The following is a 21970-nucleotide window of genomic DNA, read 5'->3' on the forward strand; positions in this document are numbered from 1 at the left end:
GGCTTCAAACTTGAGGTTAAAGTGGCAGACTTTAAAAACATAACTTACTGCACAGAAAGGATAGAGTCAAACTTGAAAATAAGATTTCACCAGAATTATCCTTGCAAATCGTCACTAGATTCAGGCCAACAAAATAACACAGCATTTGCACTACGCTTTTCTGCCATTTTCTTTTTGACAAATCTGGAATATATTTATTCTGAACCTCTACATTATTTAAAACACAGGTCCCCAACAACTACCTCACAAATACTAAATGGTTCTCGTTTCCCTGTGTCAGGCTGTAACGTCTCTTGATGAATTGACATGATTAGGAAGGTGCTTTACAACATCGCACCATCTACACTACAAACCTTTTCCTTCCTGCATAATTTCCATTACAAACATAAAGGCTAATGATATTAAATGACTAATGAACATGAGCAAGAGAAGTAAAAATAGACTTCAGTTGAAGTGTGTCATTGTTTGCATATCTGTTACTGTGAAGGTTCACAAGCAGTTAGACTGCTCTCTTCCTAGTTCACACACTCAAAGAAAATGTCAACCACCATTATTCATAAAACAGGGAAGATAACAGAGCATATGCCAAACTACACAATTAACTAATTCCTTCCTGTCATTACACAATTCCCATAGCCTCTGTCCACTGTACTCAAGAAGTTCGTCTTGCAGCAATTAGTTCCTCACTAAACAAGTGGTTGCCAGTGTCATTGATATTGGGAGTTTGATTATGGGGTCTTTCATTCTTATCCATCTCACAGTAAGCAATATCCTTCCTCTATCCCTAAACTTCTCTCTACCTAACCCTGCCCTATCCCAGCCCCATTGTACATCTATCCCCGCCTCTATCTCTAACCCTGTCCTACCTCTATCATTAACCTTATCCCTACCTCTATCCTGAAGCCTACCCTACATCTACCCTTGCCATATCAAAGCTGACAGTGAAATGTAATGAGGCTTTTAGCAAGCAAACTGAGGGTTAATAAGAGTGAGTGAGTGAGTGAGTGAGTGAGTGAGTGAGTGAGTGAGTGAGTTGGGTTTAACGCCGCTTTTAACAGTATTCCAGTTATATCACAGCGTGTTAGCTTAATGTGGGAGGAAAGCCCGAAGTGATGCAGGTCTCAGATGTTTACCACTTCGGTGAAACCCACGAGCACGGGTATGGTGCTGACAAACCTAGAAACATAATCGGGGCGAACCGGGATTCGAACCCACAATCATAGGTTTCTGGCGTGCCCAAGGGCCGCAACTAGACGACTGGGCCACCCGTGTCCCCGAGGATTAATGAGAGGATGCTGACGCACCAAATCTGCCGGAAGAGCTGTTCATGAGTCCAATCTAAGCTATGAAGCCATTGTGGCCGTCTGATCCCCATGTTCCCCTTCTTACTAGCAACTGTTCCCCAGAGCCAGGGTTGTGCGTCCAGCACTCACAAATGTAGAGAATGGATGCAGGAAAACAAATATACTGCGTCCTGAGGGACACACAATTATATCCATTGTACCTTCAGCACAACAAGAGCAGTTATGGGTGTCATTTCATCCATCAATTATGCCCACTGCCACATGTTCATTGATTCATTCCAGGCTCTAAAGTAATAACCTAAACGTCCACCATTACATTACTTTACAGGACACTCATATTGCCTGCAAGACCCTTAAATATAATTATTGGGGTCCCCTGGACCCCCACTTTTGTCTGTCCAGGTAAAACCCTCTGAGTTGTTGTGGTCGAAGACTATACTGGGACAGGGTTCACTCTAGGAATTTTCAGACATGGGTCCTTTATTTGAAAATTTTATAATTTTCCAGGGGATCGCTCATACAGCACAATGTTAAAATGCCCCATTTGAAAATGTTGGCCTTTTTCAAATTTTATAGGCCCCACCCTAGAATTATCCCTGCTGGGATCAGAGTGACTTCAGTGTGAACCTGGCCAGTCTTGTTTCAACATACCCAAATGGATCTGACCATTGCACATCGATATAAAACACTGGTTTACCGAGTTCCGACATATTCACATTAGGCTGCATGAATTTGGTGCTATATATGCTAACTACAGCATAAATCAAAATACACTGACTATATGCAAACATTCATTAGTAGTCTATCCCAGCAACCCTACACTATTGCAAGTACTAAAACTATGCAATCAACTCCTTATCTATGATATATCAAATAAATCCTGGTGATATATATTATTGTCATACCACTGTATTATCTGAAGTACATGTTGACAAACTGATATGTGCTGTCGTACAAACATTGTCATGCAGATAACCATGACATGTGAACATTGCAGTACATTACTCATGTCATAATCACAACCTGTTCTGATAAATGATGAACAGATATAACTGTCTTCGCCCGTCTCTATCAAGACATCACTAGTAAGTATTGTCCATTTGTTTAAATTTGTGCTATCTATTTAAAATTTGGCAAACTAGATTATGAAAGATGACAAGAAATCAGCCCATCAGAGTGAAAATTGTAACCCAGTCAAGCCCTGTCAAAACACTAGTGTGAGTAAGAGAGTACATATTTGTTTAACATCAGTCGATGATATTTTGGCAGTCAGAGCAGTCTGTATATAGTTGAGTCTGGGCTAGGCAGACCAATGGTTGACAGCATGAGCAACAGTCAACGCTATTTGGGTTGATCAACAATCACAAGCTAGGCAGCAGACTAACCACATATTTGGTTCCTGTGATAAACATGGGCGACTGAAAACCCGACTTCTCTCACATTCCAACAACCGTACAGAAAACCAAGAAATGAATGAAACCTCATCTGTTTTAACCAGCGGTAAATGACCTTGACCCCTAACAATCTGAAGCACTGAAGGTAAAAGATGCAGAGAGCCAAATATTCCCACAGAATCCCCAAAACAGCAAAACACCTGGTCCTATGTTCAAAATTATGGGATCGTGGGCTGCTTTATAACATTAATCTAGGATCCCTCAAATTTGAATTTTGACATTGGGGTTATGACCAGTGCCCCTTGAATTTCAAGTTTAATTTCCAACAATGTGGTTTATTTTGGCAAGGAAGGCATCATGATGATGTGTGACAGTGGCAACATGCTTCGTTTCTATTAATTTTGACATTGGGGTTATGACCAGTGCCGTTGAATTTCAAGTTTCATTTCCAACAATGTGGTTTATTTTGGCTAGGAAGGCACCATGATGATGTGTGACAGTGGCGACATGCTTAGTTTCTATCTGGGTGACAGTTGAACCAACTTACCTTCAGCTCCTATTGAGACCAACTTAACACCTTTGCTGGCAATGTAGTCCAAAGCTTTGTTCACATTGGCTATTTTGTGGAATCTCATCTTTCCTCGGTCTGGTTTAGGTAACTGCTCCCCGGAGATTACTTCTAATAATAACATAAGTTTTAAACCATTTCGAAAGTCCTCCTCTATGTTTTCTATATTCGTTCCTGCTTTCCGCAAGTGGGAGTTGCACCATGCTGTGAAAGTCTGAAAAGAAAAGAAATATTTCAGAATAATTCACCATGTTCATCAACATCATAGACAAACATTCATCAATCACAAGTCCTTCAATATTCACAATTCATAATAATTCATTATCATTATGGACAAAGAACAACATTCAATCATAAAACACTTAACTTCAAATAATTAACTTAAACTGACCTAAAGTCCCAACCATGAAACAATTGTAAACTATTTAAAGATTAGCCATCTCAATGAGACTCAAATCATCAACAGGAACACATACAAAACACACACTTTACAAACATTTTCTTATCAAAGCTATTAACATTAGAAGACCTTAACACTGTAAGAAATTGTCAGTCTACAGATAACCATATAAGATCTATTTCCCTTTATGACCTGGTTTCTTCATATTGAAGTATCTGATATTCTACTGGAGCCAACATTATCTGCCAAACATTTCCTGAGTTGTAATCCTATTAACATTCCTCCAACAGGACCTGCAGTCTAGTGAGCCTTGTAAGTGCCCCCAGCCTTGGCACAGTGTTCAACCCTGACAGTGCAGTAGCATGAGCATACATGACTTGCACAATCAGTCCATGCTGTATGAAACACATATATGGACCCTGTTCATCCCTGGCAGAATAGCAGAATGTTGCTGTGATTACAATGACTAGCAGAAACTTAACAAGTGTTTTTCTTTGTTTGTTGTTTAATGTCGCACTCAGTAATATTCCACCTGTAACCATGATGAGTGAGTGAGTGAGGGAGTAGAGTTTACGCTGCTTGCTTTTGCATCTTTACCTCTTCAAGAGTAATCTATCATTTTGTCATACCCAAATTCACTTTTAAGTTTATGAAGTCTTTAAACCGTCCTCTGTTTCATCAAAGTAACTTAGCTGCGAACTGTAAAATGTCCGTACCAGACACTATTTTGCTTTCTAACAGACGAGTCAATATTCATCACGTGACAGGTCAAACTGATCATGTGGCGAGTCAATTTTTTAGGTCAGCGTCAGTCATAATTTCGTGGTCAACAATGAAATGTATTGATTCGTCACATGGTTCTGATTACCCAATGTAATTGAAAGATGTTTAATAGCGGTATAACAATTTGTAGTGATCATGCACAACTTGGGTTAACACTGACTGGACCTATCATGCATTTTTTAATTGATACGGAACCCGTTGCTGACAAAGTGTTGGACCATGACACTACATGAAAACATCATGTATGAGGTGATATTTGACTCACAGTTATCAAGAAGGGGATATACACCATATTTCATGTCAATAATGGCCACAACCTTGACATGGTCAATCCGATACAACATGGAATAAGAATTTCCGAAGATCATACATGACCTACAGTTATTGAGAAGTGGACATACGCCATATTTCATGTCAGTAATGGTCGCAACCTTGACACGATCAATCTGACAACATGGAATCAGTATTTCTGAAGATCATACATGACTTATAGCCTACCATACTAAGACATAGCATGTGGTATTACATGTCTGCATCATATAGCCAGCCTGGGGCATATTGATGAAAGCTCACATTAAGATGTTCTATGTCTCACACATCAATCATGTTGACTAACAAGCTTGCAGTGTCCAGCAGCTGCCATCACTATTTACCTCTACTCATACGTCACTTAACAACCTGCCTACTCAAAAGGTTACAAGAAACTTGGAAGTCACTTGTTGGGAGTGGATGGGCTTAGTGTATTTACAAACATGCTGGATAGAATCTGTGACATTTCTTTAAGAAAACAGTTTAAAAACCACCCCAAAGACCAGAACTCGTATAGCCTAAAGTACTCAAGGAAATTAAAAAAAACCTGTTTTTTCGATCTCAGATTTTAAATAAATGCAGTTAATATACAAAATATATAAATATTCAAACAACTCAATTAGTACGAATTGGGCCTTGGCACAAATACAGCGTATCAAAGGTTTTTATGTATTTTTACACGTAAAGTGTGTAAAAATATGAGTGAGTGAGTGAGTGAGTATGGTTTTACGCCGCTTTTAGCAATATTCCAGCAATATCACGGCGGGGGACACCAGAAATGGGCTTCACACATTGTACCCATGTCGGGAATCGAACCCGGGTCTTCGGCGTGACGAGCGAACGCTTTAACCACTAGGCTACCCGACCGCCCCGGGTAAAAATATGAACAAAACAGACTATTGTGAAACTGAGCATAACCAGGTGTTAGTAGATCAAGGTGAATGTCCATGACCTATGACACCTTGACGACAGGTGAAAACAGGTGCTTGAAACCCACGTGCATGTGATTTGTCAGTGGTTAGTGATTTGTGAGTGGCATTGTGGGATAGTGAATCATCGTCAAAATATCAGAACTTAAAAGTAACATATTCCCTTCTCAAACAACAACTTACATGTCATTATTATTATGTACATAAACATAGCTGTTATTTTTATTGTTGTTTGATAACATTTTTCCAGGCTAAATTTGCATAATGCCTATAGCCTGTTTTTGCCATGTCAATTTTGACTTAGTTTTATTTTTGAATGTTGAAAGTGCCTCCAAATTACCTCCTGTAAGGTACATTTTGTATTGAGCACTGAGATAGAACTAGCAAATCCAGACTAGTACTTTTCCAGTTGTTTTGTTATTTCGTATTTACTAACATCTACGCAATGCTTTGTGTCGATTATTAAATCCAGCAAAACAGGTTTTTTTCATTTCCATGAGTACTTTAGTCTGTCATATATGACTGTGACCAAACACCAAACAGTTTCAGCACTAATATATTCTAGCACAGAAGATACAACTGTCACAGCACTACAACTATATCTGATAAAGATCAGTGTCCTAGAAATAATCATAAAACTTAAGTTTGATTAATTTAAGAATGGTAACATCCAGTACAATCCATCAACAAACTATTTTCTACATCGGTATGTAAACCCTCATTTTTAAGGGTTTGAAAATTATACACTTGTTAACTTGTCATGATTATTTTTACATTTACCAAAGTGAAATATCATCTAAATATGCCTGAGTATATCTGAAACATGTCCGGTGCAACAACACATCACATTTGAGGGCAGTTGTAACGATATTGATGTAAGTTTCTGGTGTTTGACACATATGCCAATCAATTGTCTGTCTGTTATAAACATGCAACAGCTGTCACCATCTCACATTGATTCTCGTTGATACTTGTCCCAGTTCTCTCCACTGTATGTTTTTAATATCAACACTACCTGTTGTTGCTCAATGAATACATGTTGGTATCCGACACTTCAGCTGAGGTCATGCACATCAAGGACCAACATTTTTGGTACCATTATAACATATCTTCACCATGTCTTTATTAACCTAGTTTCCCGTGAAGATTCCGGGTTACAATTGGTCTTCAGCAACCCATGCTTGTCACAAGAGGCGACTAAAGGGATCAGTTGGTCAGGCTCACTGACTTGGTTGATGCATGTCATCATATCCCATTTGTGTAGACCGATGCTCATGATGTTAATCGCTGGATTGTCTGTTCCAGATTCAATTATTTACAGACCGCCTATAGCTGGAGTATTGCTGAGTGTGGTGTTAAAACAAACAAACAAATATAAACCTAGTTCCATTTGTTAATAATAGCAGCAGGGTTAGACACTATGAACTTAATCCAGCTAGTCCACAACCCATTTCTGACCAACGCCAGGTTAAACTGATTAACAGACTTGTATCCCTGCCTGCTGCACTACCAAACACCCTGCATCAAATCTTTTTATTGTTCCTCAGTGCCCTCAGACAAAAACGAATACAATATGACTAATGAGTGAGTGAGTTTGATTTTAAGCCGCTTTTAGTAATATTCCAGCAATATCACGGCAGGGGACACCAGGAATAGGCTTCACACATTGTACCAATGTCGAGAATCAAACCCGGATCTTCGGCGTGATGAGCCAACGCTTGACTAATGAACTTGAGGCCATGTCAACCTCTTACAACCCTTGCCTCCATCTTCAAACCACACAGGCAACCAGTGCCATTGTATTATGATGTTTACACCCAGCATATTTCAGCATGTGCATCATATTCATGTATTCACACAACATTCATTCAATCTTCAACAGTCTTACAAATCCCATTTCTGCTGTCTACTTTCCTATTCCTTACATTGTGCTCTTCAGTGAGTACCTGAATGGTAGCTATACCATTTACTCCAAATTTAGAAAAAGTTTCAAGAAGAAAAGAAAGAAAATCAACCCTAAATATAAGCTACTTGTTTAACTAGTTTTTCATCAAGCCACTACAGGTTTATAAACAATATTTACCGACGGCAGGTGCAATGCACTTAATACTCCCTTAGAAACACCTGCATAGTACCTTTGATCAGAGCCTTTGATCATCACCTGTTAATAATCAATACACTTCCCCAATTCAGCCAGTCATCTTCTGTTTCTCTCCCCTGACATAATGTTTTAGTTTAATTCAAGCAAGCTAAATAATATCCAAGGTGAACATAACACTCACTCAAAATTCATTTCCTTAACCTAAAGCCACCATTACCTGATAACTATCTCCCTCCTGACTTTTATCCCAGTGATACAGGTTTAATGTACGTTCTTGTTTGTAAGGAGGTGAAAGCTTTCAAGGTGAGCTGGGCCAATGTGACTTGAAGACATTCCTGGTGCAGGCCAGCCCTGTGTACCTCCTCCAGGTAGTCGTGACAGATGCCTGCCTATCTCCCTACCTCACAGCCTATATATAGAGTCCTGCGGCAGGCAGGCACCCAGTAAAGCAGCAAGCCCCCATCAGTGTAAGGTAGGAAAGTGTTCACACAAACACGAGCGAGCGGGAAGCAAAGACTGCTGAAACAGCTCTTCAAGCCTTGTGTTGGACTACCATCTATATGGAGCATTGCACTCACTTCTGGCGATGCAGAACGGCTCCTTTAGACATGGAATGTGATATTCCATTCCCAAACACAGACTAACACGGAACTACTCTAATTGCTCCCGGGCCACCTCTACATCTGTTCTTGCCTCCTAGAACACGGCTCATCACTAGAGATTTTAGTGATACAATTACTGCCTGACTTGTTACATTTACAAGCACATACATCTCGGCACAAGGACAAATCTTATCTAACTTCTTAATGTGTCAGAACCCGTGAAGATCCGGGTTAGAATAGGTCTTCAGCAACCCATGATTGCTGTAAGAGGCAACTATGCTTGTCGTAAGAGGCGACTAATGGGGTTGGGTGGTCAGGCTCGCTGACTTGGTTGATGCATGTCATCGTGTCCCAATTGTGCAGAACGATGCTCATGATGTCAATCACTGAATTGTCTGGTCCAGACTCAATCATTTACAGACCACGATCATATAGCTGAAATATTGCTGAGTGTAGCGTTAAACAACAACCAAACAAAATTATTGACGTGTCAGACTGATCAAATAATTCTGTTTTCCTTTCCAAAACCAAAACTCAGCACATTTCAAAGCCTAAATGAAAAGGTATTGATAATTCAGTCAATAACTTCCTGCTAAGTCATTGTAGGAAATATTTGGACTTTTTTCTTGAAACCATTATGAGCAAGGTAGCTCATAAATAATTTGCATCGTAATAAACATTAGTTGCATAACTTCTGTATTACATGTTCATGAAATGTAAAACAAGACATTCTTCATGGAGCTATTTTAAATGGCCTGCAAGGAAATTGAAAGTGTCTTGTAATCTGTCAGACTGCCTACCTAAGATAACGCCTAATTCATTACAGTGTGAAGGAGTCAGTTAGTTTTCCCCTCCCTGTATATGCTGTGAGCACAGTACATAGATGTAATGCAGGATGCAAATCCACTGAAAGTATGGTATCTTATGGTCAAAATCTAAGACAAACATCAGATGGTCTTCATCTAACAAACATTGAATGAAAAAGTTCTTTTTCCGAAAACTGACATCAATTACCCTCATCAACACTCCATTTTCTTCTTCATCGATACAACCAGAATGCAAAATATCTCTTTGGCTCAAACAACCCTAATTGCAACAGCCTAATAAAAGTGTGATGGTGTGTAAATGCCATTATTTTCCAGCCATAATTGACACCTTCCTCATCTCCAAGCCCCCTAACAAAGCCAACCTGGCAACAAAACCATGCACTCCACAACACTGAGGCAACATCAACTCCCAACAGACTAGCAGCCAGTCTAAGCAGACAGAGTCTCAGAGTTTCCGATTCTAATTGCATTGCATTCTGCATGTGTAGAGCCCTTCTTTGACAAACTGTCAAAGGCGCTGGTATCATGGGCTAAGCTGTTCTATCATGGTCAGGAAATCAGTCAGTCCATGCTAAAGGGATTGTGTGGTTGAGGCATTAGAACACTGACAGATGACAGTGTTGAGGCAATAATGCCGACATCCAGGATCAAACAAGGTTAAACTGACTTGCCACATTATCTCCATTGGATAACCATGAGTGAAGCTTACAGGAATAAGAACTACAGAATATCAATGTGGCTATTATTCATGACTTCATACGCCAAATGTTAATTTCTGATAAGCTGAGAGAAACGAGAGAAAAAATCACCTATTCATAAGTTTAAACGGGGATGGTTTTGTTTTTGGGTCAAATATCGATCGACTATGGCTAACATAAAGAAATCCCATGAGACGTCAACTGGTATAATAAATGTATGAGATCTATTACACAAGTTACATGCTGTAAACCACATAGTGTTACTGGTGTATAGGAGTCATTTAGGCATGTCAAAATTCCTTTTGTAGGTCACTGCATACATTATACTTCTATTTTGGTTTCACACATCATGGCAACAATAATAAAAAAAAATAATTTCATTTTATCACTGTCTACAATAGCCATTTGCAATGACCAATTTAACAATTTGCAGCCAAAATGGACTGCATATTATTCAAAAATCAATATTAGATGGGATACCAGCTTCAGCAACTATAAAATTGATGTGGCTATTATACATCATCTTCACGTTAAGACTATCATAACCTGCAATGATGTATCATGTATATATGATTGTTATCTTGACTTATTATATATATGTTTATATAGTTTATAGAATATTGTCAGTTTTTGCATTGAACTGCACAATGAATATCTTGTATATATGAAGCTATAGGTACTACCAAATATCAAGATTTGCCAGTCTGATGATCATACTGTACATTAGGGCTGGGACGGTTAACTCGGGTATTCGGGTCGGGTGGGTACTGAGTAGGACCCGGGTACCCACAGGACTACCCGGACCCGTGGTTAATCACGTGATATATTGTTTAATGACAAAAATGATCTAGAACTATATGTCACTAATGTTCGCATTTCTTTCTGACTATGCACACATTCCTTCTGATTTTTCATATGGTTGAATAAAGATATAACATAATTCAACTTCAGTGTATGAATGACCAGATTGTTTATTACGTGTATCTAAATATGATTTGCCTGGGCTATGCTAAAAATGTTCCCAATCGGACATTTGAAGACATCTCCTGAGACCTACAGTGGGTAGGTACACGGGTAGGGTCGGGTAATAGAGGGCTGGGTACCCGGGTAGTAAATTTGGACTCGTCCCAGCAGTACTGTACATTGTCAGCCTCCGGGGACAGAGTTTTAGTTGATACTATTCTGATACAGGGAACCCTACATGGGGGACCTGGGCCCCCTTGGGAGGGCCATGGGGCTTGGGCACCTACATGGCAAAGACAGGAATAAATATAGTGGTTGCAGACAAACACGGAAATCAATGTGTAAATTGATTGTGATGAGATAGCACACACACATAGGCATCCGTCCAGGCCAACAACACTTCACTGTCAACAGAGTAGTACCTCAGCTAGGTGGCCCTGTTTGCTACAGGTGTTGACAGAGGTGTTAAGTAACCACCATTACTCCAATTGGAAGGACTAAAGCTACAGCATACCCTTGCTCGGAGACTATGTTTACTGGAAATGGAAGGACTAAAGCTGCAGCATACCCTTACTAGGAGAACTATGTTCACTCCAAATGGAAGGACTAAAGCTGCAGCATACCCTTGCTAGGAGAACTATGTTTACTCCAATTGGAAGGACTAAAGCTACAGCATACCCTTGCAAGGACAGTTTACTACCAAGGACAGAGTAGAATATGCACTACTCCAAATGGCTCCATAATACCTCTGCTTGGAGCAATGGGAGTGAATGAGGAGCAAATGAACATGGCTTTTAGCAATATCACATTAAGACCATGCAAGCCACAAAAGAGGCTCCCAGATTGTACCTACATAGGGAAGTGAACCACCATGACAGGCAACTGCTCCACTGGGCTACCACACCAGGCCCCCTGCTAGGAAATGTTTACTGCTGGGATTGTCCTCTTCATTACCTATTATCGTTCCAAGGGCCTGAAGAATTACTGCACATTGGGCTGGGCAGATTAATAGCATTCAATGTTTACTGCAGTGTTATGAGAATAACTCAGAATGATAGCACCATGACAGTCAGTAAGTAGCAGCACAGCTACCTGAACCTGTGGAAAATCTAGACTTGCTTCATTGAGGGATATGACATTATAGTACGGTGAGTGAGTGAGTGAGTATGGTTTTACGCCGCTTTCAGCAATATTCCAGCAATATCATGGCGGGGGACACCAGAAATGGGCTTCACACAATGTACTCATGTTGGGAATCAAACCTGGGTCTTTGGCGTGACGAGTAAACGCTTTAACCACTAGGCTACACGACCGCTCCCATTACAGTAAGGGCTAGGTGGACAGGAAAATAATATGGTTTAGGGATGACCATGTTTTGATACAGCAAATAGCTGTGACATGTCTACACTATGGCAGTGTGTGTGAGTAGTACCACACATAGACAACCATGTTTTCGTACTCCAAACGGCTGTGGAATGGCTGACATGGCAGCACCACTTCCTGGTGCAAGTAGCACCACAGCTCCGGGACCATGTTTACTGCTGTATCTAGATAATTTTACCTGAATGGATGCCCCCTGGCCTTGCCAAACTGACAGAATTGCCTAGAAATGTTCAGCACAAACATGTCCACTCAAAATATCTCACTTGCAAACACTTCATGATCCCATCTGGATCTTATAATACTTATATATGTATGTATCTGTATGAATATTTCTGCAGTAAGTTTTTCAGCTTTTATGATTCTGGCAAAATACACCGTCACCAGTTTTGTAGCTTTGCACTTTGACTTATACCCTACTTAATCATACCAACAAACCATAAAACATAAATGTACTCTCTACTTGATCTATCAGTCCAGTTACTTAGGTTAAAACATGAAATTGGACAACAAGAACACTTTACCTCAAGGTATCAATAAATCAGTATTAATCTTAAGAACAGATTACAAGGAACAAACCACTGAAAACAAACAAATGAGCGAAACTTCTCCATGTCTACTTTTCCAAAGCTATAAGAAAATCCTCTAAAACACATAAATCAAGCACAATGTCCTATATGAGTTGGCCAAGCACACTATCTAAGTTAACCAGGCTCTAACAGCTGGATATCAACTCTGCACTTTAGGCTATCAAAAACCACCCTCTGGAACACTGAACTCTTAAACGCTGGCATAGATTGACCCGGGCAGAGGTATTTTGTGCACATTAAACTTTCATCAGCTGATCCTTCAAGCTAAGTTGCCGTACTGGGATCTTCTACACTTTGCTCAGTCTATAAACAAGTTAGGGAGAGGGATACGGAAAGCGTGTGTGTGTAACATCCTCATCAATATTGCATCGCATGGCTTCTGACACCAATGTTAGTGGGCCATCTGGTCACCGATCTGTTTGAACAATGCTGATGCAATGCCATACCTCACAGACTCTTCCTTAAGAATAGCTAATGAACAAATATCTGCACATCAACTCCACCATATCAAGTCTGCTGTACAAAACAGATCAACCATTCTCTGTGTGATCATTAATTTGGTCTGGATCAATGCTCTCGGGTATGTTTCATGGACCACTTTAACTGGATTGCCATTAAATCGTCAATAATGTATTGACATTACAGATTTGGAAGGTATTCGTTACAGGAGACACACAAATGGCTTGAAGTACTGATACTGAAGGACAATACTGAGCGAAAAAGTACAGGAAAATTCCAACTTATAAATATGTATAAATGTCTCTATACCACTAAGAATGCATTAAATCAAAACAGCTGCTTCCAAATCTGCATTGAGAATGAACATTAATCAGTGCATCGTGTACTTCAATGTAAGGTTGTGTTCCTAAGGGAAAAAATAACTTTGGCATTCAAAGATCCGAACTGCCAACTTTCAGTGTTCAAGATTCAGGTTCAAAAGTTAACGGACCTAAGAACTACAGGCATATCAATCTGTGGATTCTGGGAGAAAGGTGTGGGCCAAGCCATATGGTCATAATGAAGAAACAGAAACTGTACCATATGCACCGATTTCGGGCCGGCACTCCTTCCAACGCTATATGTCTAATTTTAGTCATAACCAAAAAACAGTCTGTGCACGTGTCTGAAACACCACATCCGGGGTAGTCAATATTAACAACAAAATCTACAAAATATGACACCAAAAGACTAGTTTGGGCTAACAGATACACACTAGCACATACAGTATAAGACAAGTCGTCAAATCAGCAACAAGATGACAGACAATGTTTACAAAGCATGACAAATCATATCTAAACATGGAACCAAACAATACTCATGGTTTCACTGACTTCACATCACTTAATTTTCTTGGACACTTGACTGGTTGTCATCCAGTATTATATATCTGTTAATAATGTAGAAGAATGCCTTTTCAAAAGCTGACAAAATAAAAAATTCAAAACTGCTGAATACCGATTAGTCTGTGTGAAAAAACACTTTCCTAAACAAGTACAGAATATTTTTTTTTATCCAACTGTGGCTTAAACTAGTGGTTAAGAGTGAAGACATACATCATGCAGATGCAACACTACTGAGAACAGGATGCACCTGTTACTCCAAGCTGTCTACTACATGACAAATCCACATATTTCGCAGAAGTAGGCCCAAGCTGGCTATCAGATGATGCAACATCATACCCTGAATGTCCTAACCTTTGCTCAGGTGAGCTAACCCAAACAGACTTGTAAGTAAAGATATGTGTCTGTTGTAGCAGTGCCTACCAGCACATGCTGATGACATCTCGATGAAACCCTACTCTCTGGTTGCCCACATCTTTGGCTCTTCTACAAGAATCTCGGCTCCTTCCTATCATGGTTAAGCCGCATCAGCATATATATGTCCTTGTACTCGGCACCACCTGCACATTGTGCTGAGCTGGCTACTGCTACCACTGACAATAGTCTGAAGCTGTGAATACCATCAGAGACAACATAAGCGGTGTGTTATCCTGCTTAGGAAACCAGTACTACACACTTACCTGAATAAATCGAAATGAGCTTTTGTGTCTAAATTGCTATCACCTGTATCAGTGCAGCCGTATCACCTTGGATGACACTATGAATGGGCTTCTATCATTTATGCTTAGATATGTGTTCTATGTGAGAGATAGTGAAGCACACTTACAACTGGAGTACTATACCGCCTCAGAAGCAGTTAGTGCTTGAGTAATGTTTTAAAAAATGACATTTATACGAAGAGAATCAAACCACAGACTTCTATATGGCAACTGGCGAAGTCACATACAAGTTTTACCCTACTGATTTAGGGACGTTTTCAACAGTAGCAGGAGAGAGTGTGACTTGAACTACTTGCCCTAGTCTAGTGGCAGTTTGTTGTACTGTAAGCTCAGCTAATTGCCCTATATTAACACTAAATTCTACTGAAAATTAAACCAAAAGATACATTCTGGCTAGTAGATAGAAATTTGGCACAGATTGGTAGTACAGCATCATCCCTCAAAAGGGACCAGTTGGTTTTCTTGGTTGCACGTAATTGTGAAACTGTAACCAAATCTTTATGGTGATAAGCCACCACTACCCCACTCCACAAACTAAGGTAAAACTCAGATTAATTAGCAAAGATACCAAATAACAAATATACATCCTAATATGTCCTGACTGCAAGAATTGATGTCCTAAATAGGGTCCTTACATCTCAGAGTTGGAATATTTAGTTCTGACTGGCTCTATTTTAAGTGTGTAACATTTATTCAGGGTCATCGACATCACTGACTTGTTGAACGTGATTCACTTTAAACTGAACCAGCTACCAACTACATCCCTGTCAGTCAGCTATTCTTAGCTGGATAAGACAGCAAAAACCCTGAACACACACTACCACCACTCCTAACTTTAACACCTCTGCTAAAACATCACCAACAGGACATACTAACAAACTGGTTAATACCAACAGCAACATCCAACCCAATCTTGTCAGTCCTTCTGCATTCTTGCATTTAATCAAAGCTACGATTGGAGAGGACTAAATAATTAGACAAACTACTAAAAATGTATTAAATGTATAAGCAACAGGCAGAAATATTGATGTGAAAATATAAAAAAACAAGGGAATAGACATAAAATTAAGAAATGACTGTCATGTTCACATGAAAAATGTCAACAGAGAGCACTGAGCAGAGACTTATGAATGATTGTTAGGATGGCGAATGATGATTGTCATTCCATAATCTGAAGATTAGGATTCCTTCCCCAGCAGAGCCAAGGCAACAGTAAGATCTAATCCGCAAACGAGGGCTTAACTTCCTGAAAGCATGTACAAGATAAAGCTCACCGGACATAACCATTGCAGAGATAAGGCAAGTCAGACTGACAGCTACCTAAGCCTGGGACAGAGAATTCAGAGAGTGCAAGGTTACGATTAACAGACCAGTGAGGTACGAACTGCGACACCTCACGCTCTATATCAAACAGAGTGTGTTGACATGGTCAGCTTACGCACCCCAAACTGTGTTCGGAGTATGTCACACACACGACAACCACGCTTCCTGCACTAGCCAATCTGGACTTGCCTAATTGGCCCAGCAACAACAAAAGGCATGAAAATACTCAAACATTTGATCAAAAAACACTTTGATAGAATTACCCATATCTAATAGTAATAGATCGGATTCTATATCCCCTGACCAACAAAAAAACATCTGAAGTCATACAAAGCCCTTCTGTCAAAAGTCCATTGAAACTCACATATAGTGCTCCATAAACAGAGAACATATCACAACGGCAATAAACCATTGTTGATTGTTCTATATTTCTTAAATGTGATGATAACGTACACCAAAAGGCTATAAGAATACAATAAATCTCAGATAATAAAATCTAACATTTCCTTGATGTTAGCAACAGATCTCTGACCATTCTTACTCTTATCTCTACAAGTGAAGACACGGCAAGAATCCAATCCCTGTCAGCCTTAGGGTCAGTGGATGGTTAACGACACTCTTACACAGTAGCCAATAGTCAGATAACCTAATGTATAAATGAGGCCAATTCAAGTACCCTGTCCAGTGTTGTGATAAATAGATTTGCCTATCACTGCCAGCGTTGTTGGGAGGAACATAGCACAAAGGACAAGATGGAAGGCAAGGTCAGCAGCTGGTCAGTGGGGGGTCATCAGACAATAACACATTTGAGACAACCTAATAAAATGTGGCCTTAGTGGAAATATTACAGTACAAACTGTGAAACACAAAGAAACATCAACACCTCTGTCAGTGTGTGACATTGTAGCAAGGTCATACGGCTGCATCTTGAAGGAAAGTGTGGTTTCATGTTAAGTAATTAACAATAGTCCACCTGAAGCAAAGTCCATGAACAACCCTGAATGTAGCAAAGTTCTTTCTCTTATACCAGAATGTGTGCGCAACATCATTTCACAATAAAGATAAACCTAACCCTTTGAAAGTATTATGAAAAGTGACACTATTTCAACAAACTGGAATGCTGTTCAAAGCTGCATAAACCAACTCACTAACTCCAGAAAACAACAAACTGGTTTCAGATTAACTCATTTTCTAGGACACTGACTGGTTTTCATCTATAATTTTCTGCAAAATCACTGGCATACAATAAAACAATGAGCTGCACACATTGTATGAGAGGGGGGATTTGAACCTGTATCTTAGACAAGACAAGCTAGACCAGCACACAGCTCTATGACACCTAGAGCACAAGAGCTTGCCCTACAAAGTTTGCAACATACTTTTTTCATCACAACGTAGCCCTTGTGAAACTCTTGGCTCTACAAATAGTCATACCTAGCCTTCTAAAATGTCCAAGACAAATACCACACTAACATATTGCACTGACAGCTACCCTTGGGCATATTTGACTACAGGTTATGAGGCAGTTCATTGCCATCACTCTCTGAATGTCAATAGGTTATGCCCAGCCTATATAAACATGTTGCAGTCTATTATGTTTGTCTTTGTCATTTTGTTTGTTAGGGAAATATTGCAATGATCTTTTACATCACCGATAAAAAATCTATTCATATTCTAATATTTCATGTTGTCTCAATAATACATGCTAGAACAAGCAGAAAGGGTTGTCTTGCATCATCATCATCATCATCCTCATCACTATAATCACGAGAACAGCTGAAACAATGCTAATGTGATGTCAAATCTTAATTCATTTACTATCATAATTAATCATCACCATAATTGATGCAATTATTTACATGAAGCGACACAGAAATGAGGGTATTCCTTAAATACCAACAAGTATGTTTTTCTTCTATATCATTATCTATATTGAAACATGTCTTTGGGACATTTTGGAGGACAATCAATGTCCAACACATCCTAAGAAAGTGACCTGATCTTAAACCCTGTAATGCATACCGCTACTAGTTTTAATGCAATCTTATTATATAATCATAATAAACATAACCAAGAGGATTGTAAAGCATTATTTTATCACATCCTTTATCATGTTATCGTAACTTCTTTTATATCATAGAGCAAAGGGAATGAGTGGCAGAAAGCTTACAGTCAGTAAACAAACTACTGTATACTCAAGTGTTGAAGTCAGTAGCATGTCCCTAAACAATCTCCCCATTACAAGTAACAATAGCCCTACTAAGTGGTGTCAGCTGTGACTTCACATCCTAAACCCGCTGCAGACACAATCTACATCAACAGTTCCCAGCCTCCTGACCCAGTTTCCTCAAACACCAGTCAAGGCAGGGCCAGGCGCTGATTAATAGACATATTTTACCAAGATATAATTGTAAACAAACTTTTTAGAAGTTTCTGATAGCTAGGTCCTGGTGTGTATCTGCGAGACTGAAGGTGAACATCACGCAGCCAAAGGTGGCCAGTGATTTCAACACATTCCTTTTTATCAAACCAAGATAACCCGTGTAGCCAACAACAAGCTAGATTCATTCCCAAATGAGACCCAAAATCATCAGAATTTCATTCACGTTGATTCAAAATACCTCATCTGTTCAAAAGAAAAAAATATAGAATGGATCATGATTCATAAGTTTGATACTCATGTAAACAGTATATTGAGCATGTTGAGATAAGGCTCTAATTATATTATAAATAACGGGATATTAAACATAACGCCATATCATGAACTTGTTTTAAAAAACGCCCACGGCCAAATTCTTCCAATGCTTGAACACACCCCTGCCATGCATACCATATAGCTACTGTAACCCAGTTGTAAACAGTGAGGCTAATTTAACCTACACATACAGGTAATCTATTTACTTGGGTATCATATTGCTTGTACTACCACTACACGTATCAGCTGTCCGCCTGGACCGAGGTCAGTGTACTCGACACTGGGTGCTACCTGTATTAAGCAGGTGAGAGCGCGACAACAATCATCACACACATCCAGGTATGCAACGAATGTCAGACTTTCAAATTGAGACTGCAGATAGGTGGGTTCAATTGACATACTCCCTGATAAGACTCACCACAGAACGACAACAAAAAGTGACTCATTTTACGATCTGGTGACAATAGGGTGGGAGATAATGCTTCATACTATGCGACATCAGCAACCATGTGAACTTAAACCTCAGTCAACCATATTGTTGCATAGCTCAAAATTGAATGAACCATTTAACAAAGAGGATGTGATTATTATTATTACCTTAAGAACACTATTACAGGTGTGGCTCTAAAACAATTTAAAGAAATGTTCAATACAAATATAATGAAATATTAATTGTGCCCTATGGTTATTTCAGATAATTCAAAATTGTGTTAGTTGGTCGTATGTACATAAATTGCTCTAAACAGGGATTTATTCTGATGCCCATGATGCATCCATTTTTTGTAACTGATTCCTTTGCAGCAACAAAGACATATTCAAAGGTAACCTTTCAAAATATCTGTTACCATGGTTACAATGAAACTTTTAAGTACTGAAATCATATGTCTATACAATCCTAATTAGAGATGACAAATGCCATCATAATCATTAGCCCACTGCCATAAACTTTACATCAGTAAATTTCAAAGGGAAGTTGTGTGTTGTGAATAGTTATGGATACCTAATGAATTTCTTTCACAGATGTGTAAACAATTTTTTTTTTAAATATAGTAAATCTCATACCTCCAAATGTAACATTATCTGCCATTACATTAAATGAAATTCAAAATACACTGACTGAATGAACAACTAGTTAGAAAGAGATGTTAAACAAATAAACATCAAAGAAAGTGTCCATTGCTTCCAAGCATAACTTATTACGAACTTTTTGGCTTAATATGATGAGTAAGCACACAACACTGTGTGTAGAAACTGGGGGCACCGGTACCAGCAGATATTACTGGATAAAGACCAGATCCTGAGTTACTTCCTCTTGTCTGCTCTGGTATGCCAATTATTCCAGCAATAAAATGAAATCTGACTAGCTCTGTAAGCTGTCAAATATGACAGTAATTGTCGCACTATTTGATTATTGCCTTGGTCAAAACAATGCAATGACACATGACTCAGAATGTCTCAATAAGCTCGATATATTCTCCCAGTCATGCCTGTTGCCATTTTTGGTCATGGTAGTAATCCTACACAGTGTCAGAGAAGCATTGCCTCACACACCATGCCACATGCTTATGTCTTTCCCTTATCATGATAATCCCCATCATATTTATCTATATTGAGGGATATCAAGTTCATCTGTGCTTAATTAACAGCAACATTTCCAGTGTGGTGTTAGCTATACCGTCAAGGTTATATTCAGAAATAGAACTCATTTATAGGTCAACCTTGTATTTAGCTGAATAGCTAGTTTTGAAAGCGAGCTTTTCACACATCGTCAAATTTGCCCTGGGAAGCAGTCTACGTAAATGAACACTAGATGACAAAACATGAGTAATTATGAAAACACGGAAGGTTACTTTTATAGGGTAAATGCATGACATGTCTACTAATGTAAGGTCACAAGTTACATCTTGATAAAATTCTGGTTTCCAAGACGACTAGTGGGTTTGAAACAACAAATAATACAGCTTATTGTTGTCACAGCGAACGTGAAAATGAAGGTTGGGACAGTGGGTAGGACAGTAGCACCTGTCAAATGATACGGTGCGATATGATTCATTGACGTTCCGAATAAACTGTAAATCCACAGGGCATCCAGTTTAAGTTAGACTGACACATCTTATCTTGCATTTGACAAAAGTCTGTTGTTACTTCCATTCATCCATTTATTCTGTGCATAGTTGTAGAAATGCCCCGCCCCATCCACTACCATATTAGGTGTGTAATCAACACCACTAACCCAATATACACGAGAAACATGGCGGACGCCGGCAAGTGCGCTAACTCTGCCCCTACTTCTGTCGCCCGCTAGAAACCTCTACCTGTATTATAGTATCCAAACGAACACAGAAAGATGAAAGTCATCACATATCCAACACGGTTCGGCATGACTGGTTTGAATCGCCATACGCGGAGTAACACCTCCTCAACACTGACCTTTTTCTGTTGCTTTTCCCATGCCGGGTCGAGTAAGCCCTCTCTATCCCATTCTTCCTCCTCTTCCATATAACCATCAAAGTATTCTTCATCCGCCATTTTTGTGGCTCCTCTCCTACTCCCGGCTTACAAAGGTGCTGAAAGAATTATATACGGCAATTTTGATGCGCTTTACTTGGGCAGCATGAATCTTTACAGGGCTGTACACCGCCCGCCAGCCGAGTAAGATGGTCACGTGACGATGAGCTCCGGAAGTGAATGCCTTCTTTCGTCAGAGTTCCGTGTCAAAGGTCACAGAAAGGAGGTGTGACCGATCGGCTGCAATTGTCACAATGGAATGTTCACTGAAAGTCAAAACAAACAACGATTATATACTTATGACAACCGACCCAGTCCATTTTGCCTACGTAAGCTCAAGTTTTGTCGATGATCGTAAAGCCACAACCATAACAGCTCCTGAATAGGTCGGGGCATTAGACATGCATATATAGCGATCAGCTGCCCCACTTCAATCGGACTGTCAACACGCATTGGTGATATTAAATAACGATTTGCACGAGTCGTGTCTTTTCGAAGCAATGGTAACCTTTTTGTGAAATAGATAAGGAAGTGGTC

General features: G+C 39.5%; 1 protein-coding gene across 4 annotated transcripts in view; it reads right to left on the reverse strand.

Annotated features, from left to right (window-relative positions):
* Positions 1-21625, reverse strand: part of LOC124119146 (alpha-actinin, sarcomeric-like) — a 48429-nt gene extending 26804 nt beyond the window's left edge. For 2 of the 4 annotated variants that reach the window (XM_046481564.2, XM_046481571.2), the window contains exons 1-2: positions 21356-21625; positions 3246-3480 (exon numbers count right to left, since the gene is read on the reverse strand). In XM_046481564.2, the coding sequence (XP_046337520.1) occupies positions 3246-3480; positions 21356-21454 (334 nt within the window). In that variant the 5' untranslated portion in view covers positions 21455-21625. The remainder of the gene's footprint in view (positions 1-3245; positions 3481-21355) is intronic. The other 2 variants (XM_046481588.2, XM_046481580.2) reach the window with 2 other exon arrangements.
* Positions 21626-21970: the final 345 nt, after the last annotated feature.

The sequence above is a fragment of the Haliotis rufescens genome, unplaced genomic scaffold (genome assembly GCF_023055435.1).
Source record: "Haliotis rufescens isolate VD_foot unplaced genomic scaffold, xgHalRufe1.0.p SCAF_3, whole genome shotgun sequence".
NCBI classification, from domain to species: domain Eukaryota; kingdom Metazoa; phylum Mollusca; class Gastropoda; order Lepetellida; family Haliotidae; genus Haliotis; species Haliotis rufescens.